The 20,548-nt window shown below is 40.2% G+C and overlaps 1 protein-coding gene across 1 annotated transcript; it reads right to left on the reverse strand.

Annotated features, from left to right (window-relative positions):
- Positions 1-1,150: 1,150 nt before the first annotated feature.
- Positions 1,151-18,739, reverse strand: LOC112540040 (uncharacterized). The gene is made up of 5 exons (XM_025163004.2): positions 18,245-18,739; positions 15,173-15,349; positions 10,132-10,338; positions 4,328-4,541; positions 1,151-1,861 (listed from the first exon to the last, which is right to left on the reverse strand). Exons 1-5 carry the CDS (start codon positions 18,737-18,739, stop codon positions 1,683-1,685), a joined length of 1,272 nt encoding a protein of 423 aa, XP_025018772.1. The 3' UTR covers positions 1,151-1,682.
- Between the last annotated feature and the right edge of the window lie 1,809 nt (positions 18,740-20,548).

Raw genomic sequence — 20,548 nt, forward strand, 5'->3', positions numbered from 1 at the left:
CTTAAAATTGCCCAAGGTTCATTTAACTTCTCAGAGTCAGTCAGAAGACAGACTAGCCACATCCAGTTGAAGAGGATAACAACCCTAATGTATTCAAGCCACTTTCCCAAATTCATTGAATACACTCATCCATAAACTTAAGGCTGCAAAAATCTGTACAACAGCAGGAACAATGTACTGTTTTCTGTATCTCTCTGCTATCCTGTAGTGGTCATCTGGATTTCTGGAGGCCAGATGCGGTGTTCCTAACCAATAAGCTATACTGCTGGGACTCCCACAGCAAAACCTGTCCATTCAGTGCATTTTCTGTTGGTTTTAATACCAATATTGCTGAACTGGTGATTTTGGAAAACACTGTCCTTAAAAGGTAATTCTGTGGGCTAAATTGAATTTGGGAATAAATACATAAGACAAGGCTACGCCATGTATATTCCCTGGAGAGTGTAATTGGAAGCATGTAGTGACCTCATGGGCAGCTGGGGGTGTCAAAATCTGCAAGATGGGGTGGGGACAGAATTGTGACCAAAGCCCCACCCCTTTTGCATAGGAGCTCATTCAAAAGGGGCAGAGCTTAGACTACTATATTGCACCTGCCAACTTACAGATTTTGACACACACCTGTACAGTAGATGCTAGTTTGTAAACACCTTCCTAAATTGGCTTTCATAGGAATGATTTTAAGAGCTGAAGTCTCCAAGTTGAGCTTGACATTACCATTCCCTTACTCAGGTTTTTTTCCCCCCAGTCTATGACTCTATTCACTGGTGGTCTCCCATCCAAGTGCTAACCAAACCTGATCCAGCTTTCCAAATCAGCCTTGCTCAAATGAATTAGGGATGAGGTGCCAAATGATTGAACGCTGATGGCGAAATAGGAACAAAACACTCACTTAGCATACAGCCAAATACTGAAGCTCCTTCTCTGTCTAATCAAACACTCAGAATCACCTACCTCACTTTAATCTATTTTTCCAGGGAATTCTGGAGTACTTTCAAGCAAAACATTTCAGCATAGCCACCCACCTTTCATTTTCTAAGGCATTTCTGAAGATAAAAATAATCTAGAGGCTGTCAACTTCCCCCTTATTTATTTATTTATTTATTTAATCAAAAGGATTTTAAAAATAAAATAAAATCAGAGGAAACCAGGAGCTGTACAGGCGCATAGGGAAGCATCCAGAAATACATCTTTTTGCATCAGTTTCACATTACTTAACCCTATAAAATGGAATCAAAACAGGAGATAAAACTAGAGTGGAATTATTTGCTTGGGACAGCCAATTTTGCAGTGTTTTCCAAATGGCGGATGTTACCAGGGTAGGATTATGGAAGATCTCCCCCATAGTTAGAAGCATAAAATATTAGGTTACACTTGGAACAAGATACTTGGGTTTAAATTCACCCCTGATAAAAAAAGTTCAGTGTCAGTATTACTTAGCCAACATATAACATAGGGCTGTTGTTATGGGAATAAATTCAAGGGAGATTCACCCCAAAGTCCCTTTATTTTTTCTAAAATGTATTTGAATTTATGTTACCTGATCTGATTAAAAGGTTAATCATAATTAAACGTGTTGATTCTGCTTGTCTTTTTTCTTCCTTAAATGAAAAGAAAAGGCTCTCTTTTCTTCATGTGCAGAAAGATAGAAGAATGCCCATAGATCTCTGCTGCGGCTGATCTGATCATTCAAACATGGTAGCAGATAATCCATTCTGCTTAAAATCTTCAACCACTTGTTTGGAATGCTGGATTTTAGCTGCCAGGGCCTCAAAGACATCCTGCTGATTCACAGCGGTGGCCACCTTATAAATCAGTTCTTCTATTGACTCCAAACCTCTCAGACCGAGATTAACTCCAGAGCCTGCCACAGAGTGAGTTTAAAAAAGAAGAGGGGGGGGGGGGAGGGAGATAAATTATTGTTATTTTCAGATTGTACTGATACTCCAGTCACGTTCCAGAAGAACAATGGTTCATTTACTTCACTGGCAAACATTTTTTTGGTATAGACAGCCAAAGAAGGAAATTAATGTTGTGATCAGTATGAGCGGGATTTATAAGGACTGGTACAGCCAAGGCTGTGCCAAAACATGGAGGTCTCAAACCTCCACTCAAAGAAGCTTTTTGGGAGTACAGGTAATCCTCACTTACTGACCACAATTGGGACCAGCAACTCCATTGCTAAGTGGCACAGTCATAAAGAGAAACATCACATGAAAGCACCAACTTATGTCAGTTGCAACTGTGGTCATTAAGCGAATCACCTGCAGTCATTAAGTGCCACATCCTCTGACCATGACATGTGACCTCCTGCCAGCTTCTCCATTGACTCTGCTTGTCAGAAGCTGGCTGAGAAGGTCACAAATGGCAATCACGTGACTGTGGGACGCTGTGACCATCATAAACGTGCACCGGTTGCCAAGCACCTGAATTGCAGTCACATGATTGTGGGGATGCTGCAAGAGCCACAAGTTCAAGGACTGGTCCTAAATCTTCTTTTTCAGCACCATCATAACTTTGGATGGTTGCTAAATGAGCAGTCGGTAAGTGAGGACTACCTGTATATACCCTAGCACTGCCTCTTGTCTTGATGTGCAACTTAGTACTACTCACTACTACCATTTATCTTTTGCAGGGAATGTCTTTACATGGCATCCTCCCCTTTAACCCTGGCATGTAATATAGGGCTTCCCTAACGTGGGCACCTTACTGGCAAATACAAGAAACACGTTGATCAAAAAAGAAATCAGTTCTATAGCACCAGCTCCTGGCCTTGTAGCACTGAAGCCTATCACTAGGAAAATCAGGTCCTCCTCCCCATCCTCCTTCCTTGGGGAGGATAAAACTATTTCAAAAGAGATAAAGAGAGAGCTGGGGAGAAAAAAGATACATATATAAAAAAGTAAGCATTTGCAAAACAACCTGCTGGTGGAAGAGATAAAAACAGTTGGGGAAATCTTGAAGTATTTTTCTCCAACAGAAAAATATCCAAGAAAATGTGACTCTGAAAAGACCAAAAGATGCTGTTGGTCTGTTAGCTAACCAACACAATTTCTGAGTTTCCATAAAGACCAAAGACAGTATCATAGGCTTTGAAATACACTGTCAAAAGAAAGTAATATTACACAATCTCTCTAGCTAAATGTTTTTATTGTTTCGGAGGTAAACAGATTTCCTGAAGTAAATACCATTCATTTGCTTCCTTGACTTGTTCAGTTTCCTGTAGATTGCTCCTTCTCCAAGTTCTTTTTCAGCACCATCGTAACTTTGAACGGTCGCTGAACAAGCAGTCGGTAAGCAAGGACTACCTGTATATACCCTAGCACTGCCTCTTGCCTTGATGTGCAGCTTAGTACTACTCCAGAATTTCTACTACTACCCCAGAATTTCCTATTCCTCTTCTAAATCTTGTCTGCCCATTTAATTTAAATATTTGGGACACAATCAGTGAGGACCAGAGGATGGATTTGGGACTCTCTAGATAGGAATCATCCTAACTGCCTATATATAATATATTAATAGCACTTCACCTGTCATACTGAACCCTAAGTAGACAAAATGACACCATCCACCCACACAATCTGTTTTCAAGAATATAAAGCATTTTTAGAAAACTACTGGGGGCGGGGGAGCATCAAAACTAAATGAATGAGGACTGATAATACTCATTGGCAATACAATGTTTTAGCAAAGGTGGAAATCTTGGCAAGACATCGATTGGGTGGTATATTCTGAAAGGGGACATGGGGGTTAGAATCTACAAACAGAAGAAATATTCCACATTGCAAATTTGTATTGTGATTCTACTTGTCCATCTTCAGTGTTTGAAGTATATGTAAATCAGGGTACTTTTTTTTTACCTGATAGTTTTTATTAATCCATTTGCAAGCAAACACATATAAAATAATGTAAAATAAAATAAAAGTGAACAATTTACCATCCACAAAAACTAAAGGAAAGAAAAACATTATACAACAAGAAAATGCATTAAAAAGCAATATATATATCCCTGTAATTACAACTATAATTGTAAATTGGGATACTTGTTAGTCTCATGGGATGGTTCTTCAGAAGTTTCTAGTTTTCTGACCAACTTGATGATTAAACACCCTGAGGATTATTTGCCCTGAAACTGTGACCCTGATTGTACAGACTGAGATGTAGTCTCTTTAAAAGTTTGTAATTATCTACCATGATTCTCCCAAATATCAGGGCTCAGGTGCAAGAAAGAAAGAAATGGACAACATTGTCAAATGTTCCTCTTTCATCTCCCGTTCACATCCCTTTTAATAGTGAAATAATCCCTTGGTTATTAGACAGAAAATCTGACCTGTGTCAAAATTCAGCATTCTGGCCGCTTCGCCTTCAACAGTGACAACAATGTTGTCCTTATCAACGAGAGCTGTGGTAACCCGTCGATGGGATAGCATAATTTCAAAGAGTCGCCGACTGCACTGGATACAATGCAGAGACGATTCACAAATTCTTGGCTCAATATCCATCTTATAAGCATTGAAAGACTGCTGGAAGATACTTTTCATTATCTGTTAGCAAGAGAAACCAGGTCCAAAAGCATGAGTGTCCTGACTGCAACTAGATTTGCTGAAATTACTTCCAGACAGCAGATGACAATACATTTATGTTGGGCATGCCAAAACTATTGACCATTGATTCAGGTTGACTTCTTCACAGAAGGTGTTGCTTCACTCACTGCCACAAGACATGTTGAAGACATCGGGATTAGATGGCTGAGAAAAGGGATCAGGCAAATACAGCAGTCATGCTAAACCATGGTATAAACCATGGACCAATACAGCGTGCTATTTACAACCTATTTTGTGTGTGTCTGTGTCCCTCCAAGTCAGTGTTGATTCCTGGTGACAGCCTGGATAGGTCCCTGCAGTTTTCTTGGCAAGATTTTGGAAGTGGTTTGCATTGCCTCCTTCCTAGGGCTGAGAGAAAGGGACTGGACCAAGGTGTCAGCCCTTCAAGTTAGTCCAGGCAAGAAGTACAAAGCACGAGGACTAACACTACATTTATTGTAAGGTTACAGTAACAGAACCTTGCAAGACTGAAAGCACTTCTCCCCTCCTGACTCCCAAGGTCATTCCCACAAACCATTACATAAGGTCACCCAGCTGGCTCCCATTCCTAAGGCAGGACTAAACTCATGTTTCCCTGCTCCAAGTCCAGCAGATTAAATACTATACCCAACTGACTCTCAAAAGAAATATACCTTTGAGTCAGTCTTGATTCCTGGCAATTACATGGACAGGTCCCTGCAGTTTTCTTGGCAAGATTTTGGAAGTGGGTTGCACTTACCTTCTTTGTGGGGCTGAGAGGGAACGACTGGCCCAAAGTCAGCCATCTGGCTTTGTGCCTAAGGTAAGATTAAAACTCATGGTCTCCTGGTTTCTAGCCTAGTGCCTTAACCAGTACCCCACTTTCTAATTTATTTTTTGCATTTATATCCTACCTTTCCTTTATGGAACATTCTCTCCCCCACCCCTAAAGTGACATCAGCTCCATCCTTACTTACTTTCCAGAAGTCCCTCAAGACCTGGCTTTGTCATGAGGCCTGGGGGTCCCAGGGGACCGGTGAGATCTTGAGGTGGCTCCCATACCAATCTAATCTCTTGTGTGCTGTATACTTTTTAAACTTTTTAATAATGATTGTTCTTTTGACATGTTTTATTGTTTTATATCTTTGTTGTATGCCACCCAGAGCCACTTCTTATGAGATGGACGGCTATATAAATTTGATATATAAATAAATAGAGACTTGGGACACCTCTCATTTTATCTTCACAAGTGTGAATGAACCTACTGCCCATACAATTATCTCATTCCCTTCTAAAAGCTATCTAAGTTTACTGGTGATCTGTGTGTGTCAGATCAGGCATGTTTCCCACATGTGTTCTCTTTTCTCACATATGTTCATTGAAGTTTACTCACTGAACTAATAGCCAGTATAACGTAGTGTTGAATTGCCAGATCTGGGTCCCGTTCCAGTTCCCACTAAATTGTTACGGTCATTGAGTGACTTTTAGCCAATCATTTTTTCCCCCAGTCCAACTAACTTTGCAGGGTTGTTGTGCCAGGGATAAAATTAGTGGGGATCTTCATGTACTTTGCTTGAGTTTAAGAAAAGCAGGTAAGATATAAATGCAAAGATTAAATAAATATTCAGATGAAGTTGAGGTTTTGGGTTTCGCCTCATCTGTTCTACAAAGACAGCTACTATGGTTTTGTAACAGTTTCAACACTTACCTGTCAATTATGATTGACTCCACAATCCAGGGTTAAAGAAATCATGGCTTTGTGTAATAGGTGACCACAATTATAATGAAACTATGGAGCATAAGCCATCCAGTTGTTCTGTCCTTTTCATTCCAAGTTGACAGAACCATAAAAAAAGCACTTTATAGCTCAAACCTCTGATGAAAGTGATTGGTGATAGAAATAGTACTTGAAGCCCTTAAACTCTTAAAATACAATGTTTGTTCTCATAAGTTAATGGAGCAGAACAAAATTCACAACGTAAGTACTTCAAAGGCCATCCTTGTTAATTATTTTCTAGCACCAAATGGATTAAAAGTGCCATATGTGAAGGCCATCACAATACTGTTGTGATCTGAGTTGCCCTTTCACTCCGTGTGCCATTCTCCATAAAGCAAAAGCCACATTTCTGAATGATCGATGCATGAGGATGTTACATTAACAATCCTTATATTCCAAAATTCATGACAAGTCTTGGGGTATAGCAAGAGCAGGTTAGGTCAGGTCAAGCCCTGGGTATCTCTAAATCAGGACAGATCTCGTTAAATTGTTAAACATCTATATTAACTCTGCGTTGTCAAGAGTTCAAAAGTCTGGATGTGGAAACCACTTGACTCTGTTGGTTATGAAAGGGAGAACATGATGGTTCTCATCCTTTCCAATCTTAAGTCCCCCCAGTCATTCTGTCAAAGAAAATTGGGTCTCGCTAAGAAAGAAATAGACAGACATAAACAACACACATAACAGCAATCTCATATTACTTATTTATAGTAAATGTTAAGGACCTAAAAATTGTAACAAAAGATGTGGACAAAACTGCTATAACTGGGGCTGACGTTTTAGTTATATCTCAGCTGTCTTCCTCTAAGCCCAAAACAATTACTACATCTGAAGTAATGAGAGAAAAAGAGAGAAAAAGAACAGACAAATGCTAATAAGTGCAATATGTTATTTTATTTTACCTCCTAAAACTAAGCCTCCACTGAGGCTGCTCCAGCCCTGCCTAGACCCTTAACCAGGGCCAGTATTAGTATTTAGATAGGAGCATATTGGGAGATTCTGGGACTGTAGGCTAAACCAAGAATGTGAAAAGGAATTCTCAAAGAAACCAGTAGCAACTTGCTTCCACATTATTACTAAGAAAAGCACAAGGACACATGAAGATTGATGAACTCTCCAACTTTGAACATGGTTAAACCAAGGAAAATCTCACAATACTTCTCCTTCCCCAGACCTCTCAGAACAGATTCACTAGAGATTCACAGATTCACTCTATTTGAAATTAGAGATTTTGTTCTTCTAGGGTATTATTGTTAATAACTTAAATCTGCAATGAAAAGCCTAAAAGGGAAAGAATTGCTCTACCATTTTCCATTAATAAATTGCAATTGGAAATATGGGTCACCGAAATGAGACCCCCTCTTTCATTCTTTTTTTTTTTTGGTGGGGGGTGAACATAATTGATACTTTTCTCGGTGTAAAAATATGCACATATATTAAACAAAATGAATTAAGCAGCAGTTCTATCCCACTTAACTGAGACAAAGTCCCCACTGGACTTCATGGGACTTCTGTCTGAATAGAATGCAATGATCTAATGAGATATCCTTTAATGATTAACGATATGAAAAGCAATGTGTCCAACTGCCTTACTTGATGATAACCCAGAAACAGGGTGAACAGCCAAGATCCTTTTGCAGAGCTAAGCAGAACAGAAGAGCTAGCATGGATGCTGCTATTATAACACCACTAACCAGCAACATTTTCTAGATTTACACCTGAAATGTGAGGGGAGAGGGAGGGAGTTAACATCTCCAGATGAAGTCTAATGATGTCATAAGGTGGGACCTAATGATGTCACATGGCTATGTCTTGATGAAAGACAAGGAACTGGTACCAGGGAGGAACCCAAGAGACAGGACCCAAAAAGTTAACAGGGAAAGAAAATAAGAACAAAATCAACCTTACTGTTTGTTTGGAGGAAAGTAGATATGTTAGATTTATTATAATGAAGTATTGAAGTACATCTTACATTGGGGCACTTTTGAAGAGGGTTTAGAGCTTCAGCTAGATCAGAATGACATGTCAATGACCAGGGCTGGTGATACACAGCATATGACTCTGTTCTTAAAGCAGCTCCACTTAATACTAGCCCGTTTCCAGGTTCAGTTCAAAGAGCTATAGCATCCTAAATAACTTGGGATCAGTCTATTTGAAGGAATGTCTTTCCCTTACGAACCTGCCAAGGCTCTAAAATCTTCAGAAGCAGATAATATTTTGGTCCCATCACCATCTGAGGTAAGTTTGATGAAGTTGTATGAAAAGATCTTTGGACTGGTGGCACCAAGGTGTTAAATCTTGGTCAAATCTAGCTGAGGGAGGTTAGACTTGTTCCCCATGGGCCATGTCAGGCCCAGGAGGCATCTCCAGATCTAAGACTTGTAAGGAAACAAGCTGTTGGCCCAGGGAATACTGCTGAGAATATAGCAACTGATCTTTCTAATTAACTGGTATAATGTTTGGTGCCTGTGGTAGAGTTCCCTGTCTGGATTTCTGGAATTTTTGAACTTCCCTACCTTGGCTTCAGCTGTGGACCTTGGAAATAGCTCTTTTCTTTTCTTTGTAAAACCTTGAATTCTATATATCCAAGTAAAACCACTTCCTATGTTTGACTGGTGCCTTTAGGCTTTAAAACATGATACCCAGGGCAAGAAAGGAGCATTTAGAGTTTCTCCACTTCCATGCTTGTACTACCAAAATGCAATGACAAAATCACTCATTTTTAGTGGTGTCCTTGTTTCCCATTTTTCAAACCAAGGAAGCACAAAAGTACTACTTTACTACTGTGAGTGAAAACAACTCTCCCATCCCTAGAAGGGCCAGAAAGCCCAGCCCCATCTCTCCAAGTGATACCATTGCTTCACTCCTCAATGTCAGTTAAAAAAGTGTGGGCCCCTAAGTGGAAGACACTGAGTTTCTGCTAAGCAGTTATGTATTTGGTATTGCTATGATTCATTTGGAGTAATGAATACAGAATTTTTCTTCAACCAGTAGTCTAATAACAGGGCATGAGCTTTCAAGATGACTCACCCATTGTATCTACAACCTGCGTCAGCTGCATGGAAAAAAATCAATTCAAAAGACAGATCTCAAATATTTACATCAGAGATGCAGAATAGAGTACCAAGGGCTAAGACAAAATAATGGGTAGGACCAGGACAAAAACATTTTGCATCATTTTTTTGTAAATTTGATTTAATTTCATTGAAACTGATATTTAAATCTGTATTGGTCTATGACCGTAATAAAGATTTGATTGATTGATATTTAAATCATAGCAAATTACATACTCATATGATTATCCTGTCATGAATTTAATAACTTTCCCATTGGAAAGGTATATACAGTTCTTAGTACAAGATCAGTGCCTATCAAGAACAAGTGACATGGCAGAGTTTTGCACCAAAATGTCCTTAATACATAAAACAATTCTCTAAACCCTGCTACACTTTCTTTTCTGGGTGTTGTGCTGATCAATAATTGTAATAAATATATTACATGTATATTTATTTCAATATATTACTTACTCCCTTGTTAAATCACTTAAAAGTAGCAGTCCAGCTGCAACTTTGGTAGAGTGTTTGGTGGTTACATCTGCAGGCTTGGCAGGGAGGGGAGCATGTGGGACCCTGGACTTACTAAATATACATCTCTGGTTTAGATAAACCAACAGGAGACTTGCTTCCTGACTGCTGAATTTTGAAACGAACTTCCTAATGGACTAAATGAACTAAGAGCCTCCCTCCTCTTTCACCTCTCTGATGCTAAGAGCAGAACAATAGCCTAGATACTCACAGTAGAACTGAGTGTGTGATGGAGGAACCGTACAACTTTGGAGTCAGAAGCAGGACATGCCAAAGCCAAACAGCGATTGCGGAATGTGCCATAGATTTTGAGGTGGAACGCAGTTTTTGGAACTTCTGTTTTTGTGGCTGATGGATCCATGCCATAAGCAGAGAGATCAAAGTACAAATTATGAGCAAGGATCTCTGGAGTTGGTACCTATGGTTTCAAAAAGGAAGTGGAGGAGGAACAGAAGTCAGTTACATGCTTGTATATTGTCTGATTGATTACTGTTATATCCTCCCTTCTCTCCTGGAGTTCAAGACTGTCTCCCCAACCTCATGATAACTTCATGACAATCCTGTAACGTCCAATAGGTACAAAGAGAATAAGAGAATGACTGGCTCAACATCTCCCCAAGAAGCTTCAGGACTGAGTGGAGATTTCAGGTTTAGCTCTCTAACCACGGCATTATAATATCTCTAGACTATAATTCTCAAATCAAGAAAGGCACTATTCTGTACACTTTTTTTTTTAATTTCAGAAAAATTATGTGCTGTTTAATTATAAGTGCAGCCAATTTATACATGATGTTGAAAATTCCAAAGCTTTTTTTTTTATTTGATAGACTATTCGTTCATTTGAGGTTCTGTCTTTTAGAAAGTTTAGTTCTCTGCAGTGATATTTTTATAATGGAAGCAAGGAAGAACCGAGGATAAGTTTTACAACCAAGATAAATTATCAACAGAGTTACACAATCAAATGCAGGTGTACTGTAGTTTTATTGACCTGTGCCATGACAGGTGAGGTGCTGCATATTTGAAAGATATAATCTCTTTGAGATCAAGTGTTTGATAACTCCAAGGATGTCTCATGTAGGAGTTTTTTTTTTTTTTTTGGCAACAATATGGAATTATTTGCCATTGTCTTCTTTCCAGATTTTTTTTTCCAACTTTCCTATCTAGCTTTCAGCCTGGGATTTTCTGTGTTCTGTAGTCTAACCAGAGGCAACTCCTTCTTAGCTTTCCAAGATCAGCCAAAGTTGGCTTGGTGCTGCCACCTGGCTGGGAGTTTGAAGTCTACCTACTTACCTATCTAAAAAAAATCAGGTTGTGATGGCTTGGGGCCTTTGCTCCATTTATTCTGGGACTTGGAGAAGGACATCAAGCTGCATACAGACTGAGTTCACACATTATTCTAACCCTTGCTTAGCTAGAATGGAGTTTGTTGAAGAAGCCATAATATCTAGATTCATATAACATATTAAGCCACAGTCTATGCTTACAGTGGTTGGACTTATGCAACTTGCGATTCCAAACCAACATATTTTAGCTTAGCACAACAGGAAAAACCAGCCAAAGGCAAACAGTGTAAGAAAGGCTGTTATTTCCAAGTATTAGGAACCCATTCTATTTAGGCTTTTGTAGGTCAGTCTCAAAACCTTTAACTGGACATGGAGGCAAATAGGTTGACAATTAAGTTCTTTCAAAATGGAAGCAACATGGCTCCAGCTGCTGAACCAAGAATTTTGACAGCCAGGCTTCTGTACTAACTGGAGCTTCCATGTCAACAATGGCAACTCTTTAGAATAGCATTTCCCAAACTTGGCAACTTTAAGATGTGTGGACTTCAACTCCCTGAATTCCTCAGCCAGCAAGGGGAATTCTGGCAGTTGAAATCCACACATCTTAAAGTGGGCAAGTTTGAAAAAAAACTGCTTTAGAATATGTCACAATAAACCTTCCTAGTATGCTCTATGAATTTAACACTTATGGCATAAAAGTAGGAGAAATGTTAGTCTTGATTTAAGTAAAGATATCTTCCAGATGAGTTCCATTCCAGTTCACTGCATCCATGTAGTTTTATTGCTGTAGAATACAGAAGGGTTTGCCATTGTCCCCTTCTGGAATTTTGTTTTGATCTCCCAATCTAGCCAACAGCTCTGGAATTCAGAGTAGGTCTCTCAGCCAAGTACTAACCAGGAGCAACAACCCTTAGCTTCAAAAGTCAGCCAAGGGGAGCTAGGTGCTGCCAACTGCTGAGGCAGTCTTGATTTAGACCAGTGTTTTTCAGCTTAGCAACTTTAAGATGAGTGGACTTCGACTCCCAGAATTCATGGGAGTCCACTCATCTTAAAGTTGCCAAGTTTGAAAAATACTGATTTAGACCTATACAGTGGTACCTCGGGTCACAAACTTAATTCGTTCCGCGACTCTGGTTGGGACCCGAATTGGTCGCGACCGGAATCAAATTTCCCCATAAGGTTCAATGTAAATACGGTTAATTCATTCTGACCCCTCCAAATTTGGTCGCCAACCGATTTTGGTCACGTCCCGAATCAAATTTCCCCATAAGGTTCAATGTAATTACGGTTAATCCATTCTGAACCATATGTTTTGTTGTTTTTTAAACCACAAAAATATGACACAAAATACAGTATGAAGAGAGAGAATGCTAACCTTGCTCGACACGACTTCTGGCGTGGAGGATAGGAAGGCGGGTGGGGAGGCGGTTATTGCTTGGAGGGAGAGTCCCCCTCCCTACAGGAAGCCACGACCACGTGTCACGGGAGGGAAAATGGCCGCGGATCCTGTTCATCACCCGATCTGGCGTTTGCGAATGGAGGCAAAATTTTGCGAACGGAGCTGTTCGTGACCCAAATTGGTCGTGAACAGAAGCGTTCATAACCCGAGGTACCACTGTACCAATAGTATCAAACTAATGGATAAATTCTTGTTTATCTCTGCTTGCCTCTTAACCTGCTTTTCTTGAAAGGTGTTACTTTTAAGGAGGGTGGTGTATTTAACAGTCCTCTGATTATTCCCCAAAAACATATGTTTAATATGAAATACAGTGGTACCTCGGGATACGAACTTAATCCGTTCCGTGACTCTGGTTGCAACTCGAGTTGGTCTCAAGTCGAGGTAAAGTTTCCCATAGGGTTCAATGTAAATCCGGTTAATCCGTTCCGCCCTCCGAATTTGGTCGCAACCCGAGGCAATTTTCTCTTCAGAGCCTGACTCCCGCCAAGCCTGCTCTGCATTTTCTTTGGAGCCATGCTAACACGCACACCAAAAACCTTCGCAAAACACCGCAAAACACCGCAAAACACACCACAAGCCTCACCGAACGTCTCCTTGCTACCGCGACTTCGCCCACAGGAAGCCGCGGATCCGGTTTGTAAGTAGAGGCGAGTTCGTAACCCGAGGTAACATGGCCCTGCCGAAGCTGGTCGTAACCCGAAATGTTCGTTAGTAGAGGCGTTCGTATCCCAAGGTACCACTGTACATGCAGTGCCATCTTTTTCTTATCATCTGAGTGGCAATCCTATGCATATCAACTCCCAGGAGTATAAGTCATATAATTCAGTAGTGATTATCTTCAGAGTGGGAGTTCATACTTAATTTTCAAGGCATTGAAAAGTAGGCACATGGAGCCTGCTATGACTAGGTCGCCTACCTGTCCACTTTCAGTCTGAAAGTTACAGAAACAAAACAAAACCCAAGAATCCATTTACCCACAGGCTTGATCATATCTCACACCTCTTTTTAAGCTGATAAGTACATGAAACCTACAAAACAGAACAGGCCTAGTCCTTTGCTTCAACAGGGGACCTTTATGGAGTTCAGACAAGGACCCATGGAGTTGTTAACAAGCTCAGGCCTGTTCATGTCCTGTATCTCTACCTGGTTGATAAATAGGTATGCCAAACAGAATTGGAGTGGAATTGCCCAAGGAAAGCAAATATATTAATCTTGGAACAAATCTCGTAGACTTTCCAAGTTAATAAACATACACACCCAAGACGTAATTACATTTTTTTTGGTTCAGTGCACCACAGATGATTTGTTCATAGATGGGAGAAGGGGGAAGAATTTTTTTTTTTTTAAAGCATGCACCCACAAACCTGTGTAGAGAAAGTCAAACAATGCCATTGCTGGCATAATTGTGAGAAAAAAGATAGCATTAAAACTTAAGGAGGTTGCTGGGTGCATTTTGGGTCAAATGGTCGATTATTGTCCAAGTTACTATATTCTCATTTTACAGAGAGAATAGTGAGCATTTATTAAATGAATGAAAGACCCCACTTTAGCTAATGGTGCATTACTAGGGTCTTACCACCTGCTGCCTGGACTTTTAAAATATTGATACTAGGTACTGAAGTTGAGAATCTTCTGCGTACAAAGCTTTTTTTCATGCAGACTGATTTGGCCACCTTTTGTACATAAACACATGCAGTTTTGGCCTCTGAATCTATTCATATCAGCTCCATTCAGATGCTTGGGTTCAAGCATGAACCACTGAACCTAATCAAGTTGATTTTCTGAAACAGTTTCACTCAAAATGACCACACAATGGTAATTTGCTATTTCCCCAGAGGGCAGGAGCAGAACTACAAGGAAGGAAGTTCAGATTAGACATTAGGAAATTCCTAACTTATGGATGTTTTGTGTAAAAATGAAAAAAAATGAACTTGTGATTTATGGTTTTGATTATTAGACAGGATAGATTAGGAAGAAGAGTAATATGATATAATTTGAGAGACAGAAGTTAAAATATATTTTTACTTATAACTGCTGTGAAGAAGATTGGAAGCCACTTCTTTATATCTTTTTTTCTTTCTTTTCTATCTTACTTCAACTTTTTTCTTTTCTTGCACTTTTTGCTTTTTCTTTGATTTCTTTCTTTCTCTTTTGTCCTTACTTTACATTAGTTTGTGTTACTGTTTATCTTCCTGTTTAAAAGTTTTAGTTATATGTCTGTCTGTCTGTCTGTGTATGAAATTCCTAGTTGTACCAGCTGTCAGCCAGTGCCACAAACTGCCACTGATGTGGTGAGCGTTCCTCCACTAAATGACTTGAAACAGGCAGGATGGTCATTTGTCAGAAATGTTCTAATGGATACTGCACTGCAAAGGACTGGAGTTGATGACCTCTATGGTAGCACCCAATTCCATGATTCTGATTCAATATTTCAAACTTGAACCAATTTATACCATCCCTACGGAATAGATAAACTTAAGGACCAAAGAATATCAACTTTTTATGATTACCTGTCGTTGATCAGGTCTGTCAATGATTGCATTAGCTCCATAAGCATTGCAAGACTCCACAGTGTATTCTGGGCTGATTCCGAGCACTGCACTTGATTCACCACAGGATCCATCAGCTAAGACAATTATCTTTGGCCAGTCAGAGGCTAAATTCTTGTTTAGGAAATCATCTGAGAACTAAGAAAGAGATGGAGAGACAGAGATTGACCCACCTCTCATTTATAATCCCTGGGAATATAGTTTGGGAATATGGTTTTGTCTTGCCAAGATGTGAGCAGAAACAACAAATCAAGCCAATGAAAAAAAGATCTGCCTTTTCAGACCCCTTCCACCAGAAAGTGGAAGAATCAGACTTCTCCAACATGGCATCTTCCAAATATATTGGGGATTTCGACTCCCCAGAATTCCTATTAGTTAACACAGAATGACATTTGATGTTTTGGTACAATTTAAGTTTGGATTTACAGTGACTGGGATCATTCAGTATGTTAAGCCTTGGTATAGTTTGTTTTGTTTTGCTAGACATATGTACTTAACCATGGGATTTGTTAGCTATGGTTTATGAACTAGCATTATGCATGAACCCAATTTATGTGCCTTATTCAGTACACCATGATTAAAACCCAACAGGGTTAAGTGTGATGCTGTGAAGCCAGGCAGTGACCAAGTTCACACTCTGCATTGAGTTACAATATAGTTTGCATTGATCTAGCATGTTGCATGAACCCAGCTAATTATAGGTTATTCAACAAACCATAGCTTGTTACAGGGCATGAACCAGGACAATATTGCCCTCTCTCTGGTCACAACCTCTGTACTCTGTTTTCAGGCACAACTATGGCCTTTCTGGCATTATACACCTGAGATTATTAAGATGTCTCAGACATCATCCCCAATCTGGTGCTCTCAAGCATATATTAGGTTATAACTCATATATTCCCAGACAGTGGTAGGGAAAACTGTTGTAGTAGAGCTAAGGAGTAGTATAAATGTTCAGGCAATGAGATTTGATTTACAAGAGTACTGCAGCTCTATTGTGGTCTTCTCTCCTTCTCCTTCTCCTTCTCCTTCTCCTTCTCCTTCTCCTTCTCCTTCTCCTTCTCTCTGTTATGCTAGATTTTGTATGCATATCTATTTCACAAGATTTATACTCTTAAGTAGTATCCTAAAGTACATAGTTCCAGAATTATAATTTCAACCTCTAAATAGAGATATGCCTTTGTTTGTTTTTTTTAATAATCTGTTCATTTAAAATAGTAAAAATAAACTTTCTACATGAAGAAAGGAAATTGGGACATCAAGGAAAAACACTATTTTTAGGGAAAGCCTCTGCAAATCTCTCCCTAAAAATAAGTTACAAAGGTTTGCCCAATTTTAAAGATATGTTCAGATTATTAATAAAGTTCCATGTTAATAGACAAATAGGCCAAGATGTACTGATATTATGAATGTGCAAATCAGTTCTGCTTTGGGGCCCTGATTCAGAAAACTGAGTTCATGCATCAAATCTGTTCAATTTTTAAAGAGCTACTGTGGATGCCAAAAAGTCCTGAATGATCAGGCTTTAGGGTTGATACAATTAGGAGATTCATCATATTGCTTTCGATCAGATATCTCAATCAAAGCTGTGCACAGTTCTTATTCATTACTGTTAACATCTGTTTTCTTTTAAAAAAACACTATCAAAATCTGTGGCAGGAAGTTTATTTTGGAGGTTGGCACCCTATCTCAGCAATCTATCACAGGAAAGCTGTGGGCAAAGAATATCCATCCATCCATCCATCCATCCATCCATCCATCCATCCATCCATCCATCCATGTTCTGTTATATCTCCATTATTAATCCAGTTTCAGCAAGGATGCATCATATCTTATTTCATACAATTCTAACAATTCCTTCTTGCAAGCCATTGCCCCAAATCAACTGAATGTAGCTCAAGTCAGAGCCAATTTAAAATGTTTTCTTTTTCTTTTGCATCTTTCTATACAAGTCTTTTTGTTACTGGTTCTTATGGTCAGCTTTAATTATAAGCCAACAAAGCTTGTGTGTGTGTGTGTGTGTGTGTGTGTGTTAATCTTAGCCAAATGCCCTTTGTTTGATTTCATTTATGGAGCCATTTATCTGTCTAAATATGTACAATTAGAATTAGCTTAACTGTTCCAGTTTATAGATTGTCTCAATACCAGTTTATTATTGCCTAAAGTAATCATAAAAGTCTCCCTGGACCTATCAATTTTAGGCATGATAAAGCAAGCAAGCTGTCATATCAGAGGTGATGTACTTTTGAACTAACACCTGAGTTAATTCATGAAATGGAAATTGTGAACTTTATGCTTATTTTCATCTTTTAAACTGCATGGAATTTGTTTAGGGTTGGGGAAGAATAAACATAATGTATAATGAAATTGGCCATGTATGCTTATTTCTGTACTTAAAAAGGACTTTGCTTAGGACAGAATTTAAGCTTTCCAAGATATACTAAAGCTTCTTTATACTTTCCAATTAGTACATCCCAACTTTTCTTCCAAAAACGAATGCAGCAAGCATTTGGGTCTCCTTCCCTGAAAGGTGGCTTAGGCTGAGAGTACTAACAGTGAAAGTGGGATAGCAGATCCCAGTAAATATTGTGGAACATTTTTTATAACCTCTGAACCAGCAAGGTCAACTGATCTGCTGGGGGAGGGCATCAAGTTGAGGAAAGCTAGTCAAAAGCTATACAGGGCAAAATTTTATTTATTTTATTTATCAAATCTGTTACCACCCATCTCATTGACATGACTCTCCCTCCCCGCCCCCCAGAAATAGGAGTGGGCAACTGTGGCCACTGAGTTCTTGTTCTGAGGCTCCTCAACCAAGCATATATCATACATGCTCATCCACTTTGCTGCCTCTCCACCCCCACTCCCAACCGTTGGCCGCCAAAGCCCTCTTTTCCCTTCTAACAGCAGGATCTCGGCAGTGACTGGCCATTACTCTGGTCTGCCTTTTACAAATGGGGTGGAGGGAGGCCTTCATCTGCTCGGAGACAGTGATCCCATCTCCTCCTGGGCTGACTCCTCTCTCTCACTCACCTTGGTGCCCAGCAAGATCTGGAGATCCAGTTGCCTCTTGTGCTGTTCCAGGACGCTGAGTAGGTGCTCCTGGAAGACGCCCACCTTGGTGAAGAAGTGTTCCTTGTCCCAGCAGCCTTCCAGGTTGTCGAAGTCCACCCCCAGGCTGAGCAGGAATCGGACGCTGCGGGGGTCGAGCGCGATCTGCTGGGGCCGGCAGAGGAGGGCGGCGCGGGGGCGCGCGTCCAGCAGCGTCAGCTTCAGCACCTTGCCCGAGCGGACAGCGACCAGGGCGGCCGTCAGTCCCACCGGGCCGGCGCCCACCACGAGCGCCGAGACCTTCGCTCGCCAGCGGTGCGCGGCGTCCAAACTCAGCCTCACCGCCACGAACAGCGCCAGGGCCAGCAGCGTACTCAGCCCGACCTCCGCTGCCAGGCGCTCGAACTCGGGTCGCGAAGACGCCGGCCGGCCCTCTGACTTCTCCAGGCCGTCGCCCTCCATCTCCAGCGGGCTCATGGGCTGTCCCGGCCGGCCAGGTTTTAACCCCCGGGTGCGCCTGCGGAGCCTACCTGGCGCAAGGGCGGACGGCGGCTTACCTTGCCCAGTCCCTCCTAGTCCGGAAAGCGGCAAGGCGCGGCATCTTCTACACTTGCCCTGCTCTTCGCTTCCTTGAGGAAGGACCGGGCCAATAGGAAACTTAGCTGGCCAAGCTAGGAAGTACCAATAGGAGAGAATATATGTAGCTCAGAGTTGAACTGTGGAGTCCTTGGGGTTCTCTGAGCTTGCAAAACCCGGCTTTGTAGAGGCTTAAAGAGCCACCTACCAGTTAGATCTTCTGAAATGGGAAGAGACAGAAAAGTACGAACACACCCTACCCTTGACTTAGTTACTGAATTGATCCACGTTCTGGGCTGGCACCATACCATGAGTTGTAAACTAACCCTACCAGCTGAGTTTACACCACACAGTAAGTGCCCAAGAAACTAAGCAAGCTTAAAACCAACCCAGCTGAGCTGACTTTGCAAAAACAGCTCTAGATTTTTAACTAAGCCAGTTAAGCATATTGTGCAAACACAGGCATAGAGACACAGTCAATCTGGGTTAACTGATCAGGAACAATTCCAGTCAGATTCACACAATATTCTAGATTAGTTTAAAATATAGACATTATACACTTACTCAGTGATCATAGTTTAGATTTTTAACACAAGGGTTGGGTACATTGCTAACTTTTAAAAGAGTCAGCCCCTTTTTTTCCTGTCTAGGGGGAAATACTGTATGTCTTCTCAAACTACAGTATGTGTACTCTCACTCATGCATGGATAATTTTATTTCCTTTCATATTTAGATCCCATTCTTTTGCAGGGTGATGTTTACTTCCATAATGGTACACAAAGAAAATATTACGTTATACAGTACAATCACATAAATATGACTATATTGCCACAAATGGATAATTCTATTTTTCCATGTACAGATTTAACAAGCTAATTGAACAGTTTAAAGCTAAATCATCTGCAGAACCACTTATTTTTTGTATAATCTTCCCTGTGCCTTTAGATCCTCAGTGAGGCATCTTTTCAATATCCCAGCACTGATACAGAATTAACGGTTGATTTTTATTTTTTTTTTAACTGCAAACTCTGAGTTTTGACTAAGGCTGCAATTTTATGCCTGATTACTAAGAATCAGCCCCATTGAACTCAGTGGGACTGACTTCTTTAGAATACAATATCTTTAATAGACTACCTATAATTATAACCACATTTCAGTGCATTCAAGTAGCATTTACTTGACATGAAAGAGTGCCAAGTAATGCAATTACAGCCTTACACAACTTTTTTTTTTCCATTTTTATCTCTCACACAGAACTATTTACTTAAGCATCATGCCATACCAATTCAGAGTTACAACATGGCTTTTTACCAAGGCGCTGGGATAGGATAGAATAGAAAGGATGGAATGAGGGTAATTGGAACTTCTTGTGAGGCATCCTAAAGCGATGATTAAGGTACAGGGTTTTTGATTTTGTTTGATCATTTTACTGTTTTATTGTTTTATGGTTGTTCTATTGTTGCTGGTTTTATTGTTATTGTGAGACGCCCAGAGTTGTTTAAGATGGGTGGCCATATCAATCTTTTAAGTAAATAGACAGACAGACAGACATATGGCCGAAGTCTAGTGCTTTTTAAAAATAACTTTATTAACATGTATGAAGTTTGTAGAAAAAGATCCACTTGTGCTAGTAGTAAAGCATATTGGGAGATTACATTTCAGAGAGGTGGGTTATTCATATCTACTACTATCTATTCACAAGCTGAAGAT

The sequence above is a fragment of the Python bivittatus genome, unplaced genomic scaffold (genome assembly GCF_059951505.1).
Source record: "Python bivittatus isolate LINGU-HERP-01145 unplaced genomic scaffold, Pbiv_v1 ctg000190_np1212, whole genome shotgun sequence".
NCBI classification, from domain to species: domain Eukaryota; kingdom Metazoa; phylum Chordata; class Lepidosauria; order Squamata; family Pythonidae; genus Python; species Python bivittatus.

Bases quoted from the DNA above. Each gene is read 5' to 3' on its own strand.
- LOC112540040 (XM_025163004.2), bottom strand. From the start codon at position 18,739: ATGAGCCCGCTGGAGATGGAGGGCGACGGCCTGGAGAAGTCAGAGGGC. The intron at 10,339-15,172 runs GTAATCATAAAA...TTGAAACCATAG, and splicing joins ACAGACCTGATCAACGACAG to GTACCAACTCCAGAGATCCT. The intron at 1,862-4,327 runs GTCAGATTTTCT...ACTCTGTGGCAG, and splicing joins AATGCTGAATTTTGACACAG to GCTCTGGAGTTAATCTCGGT.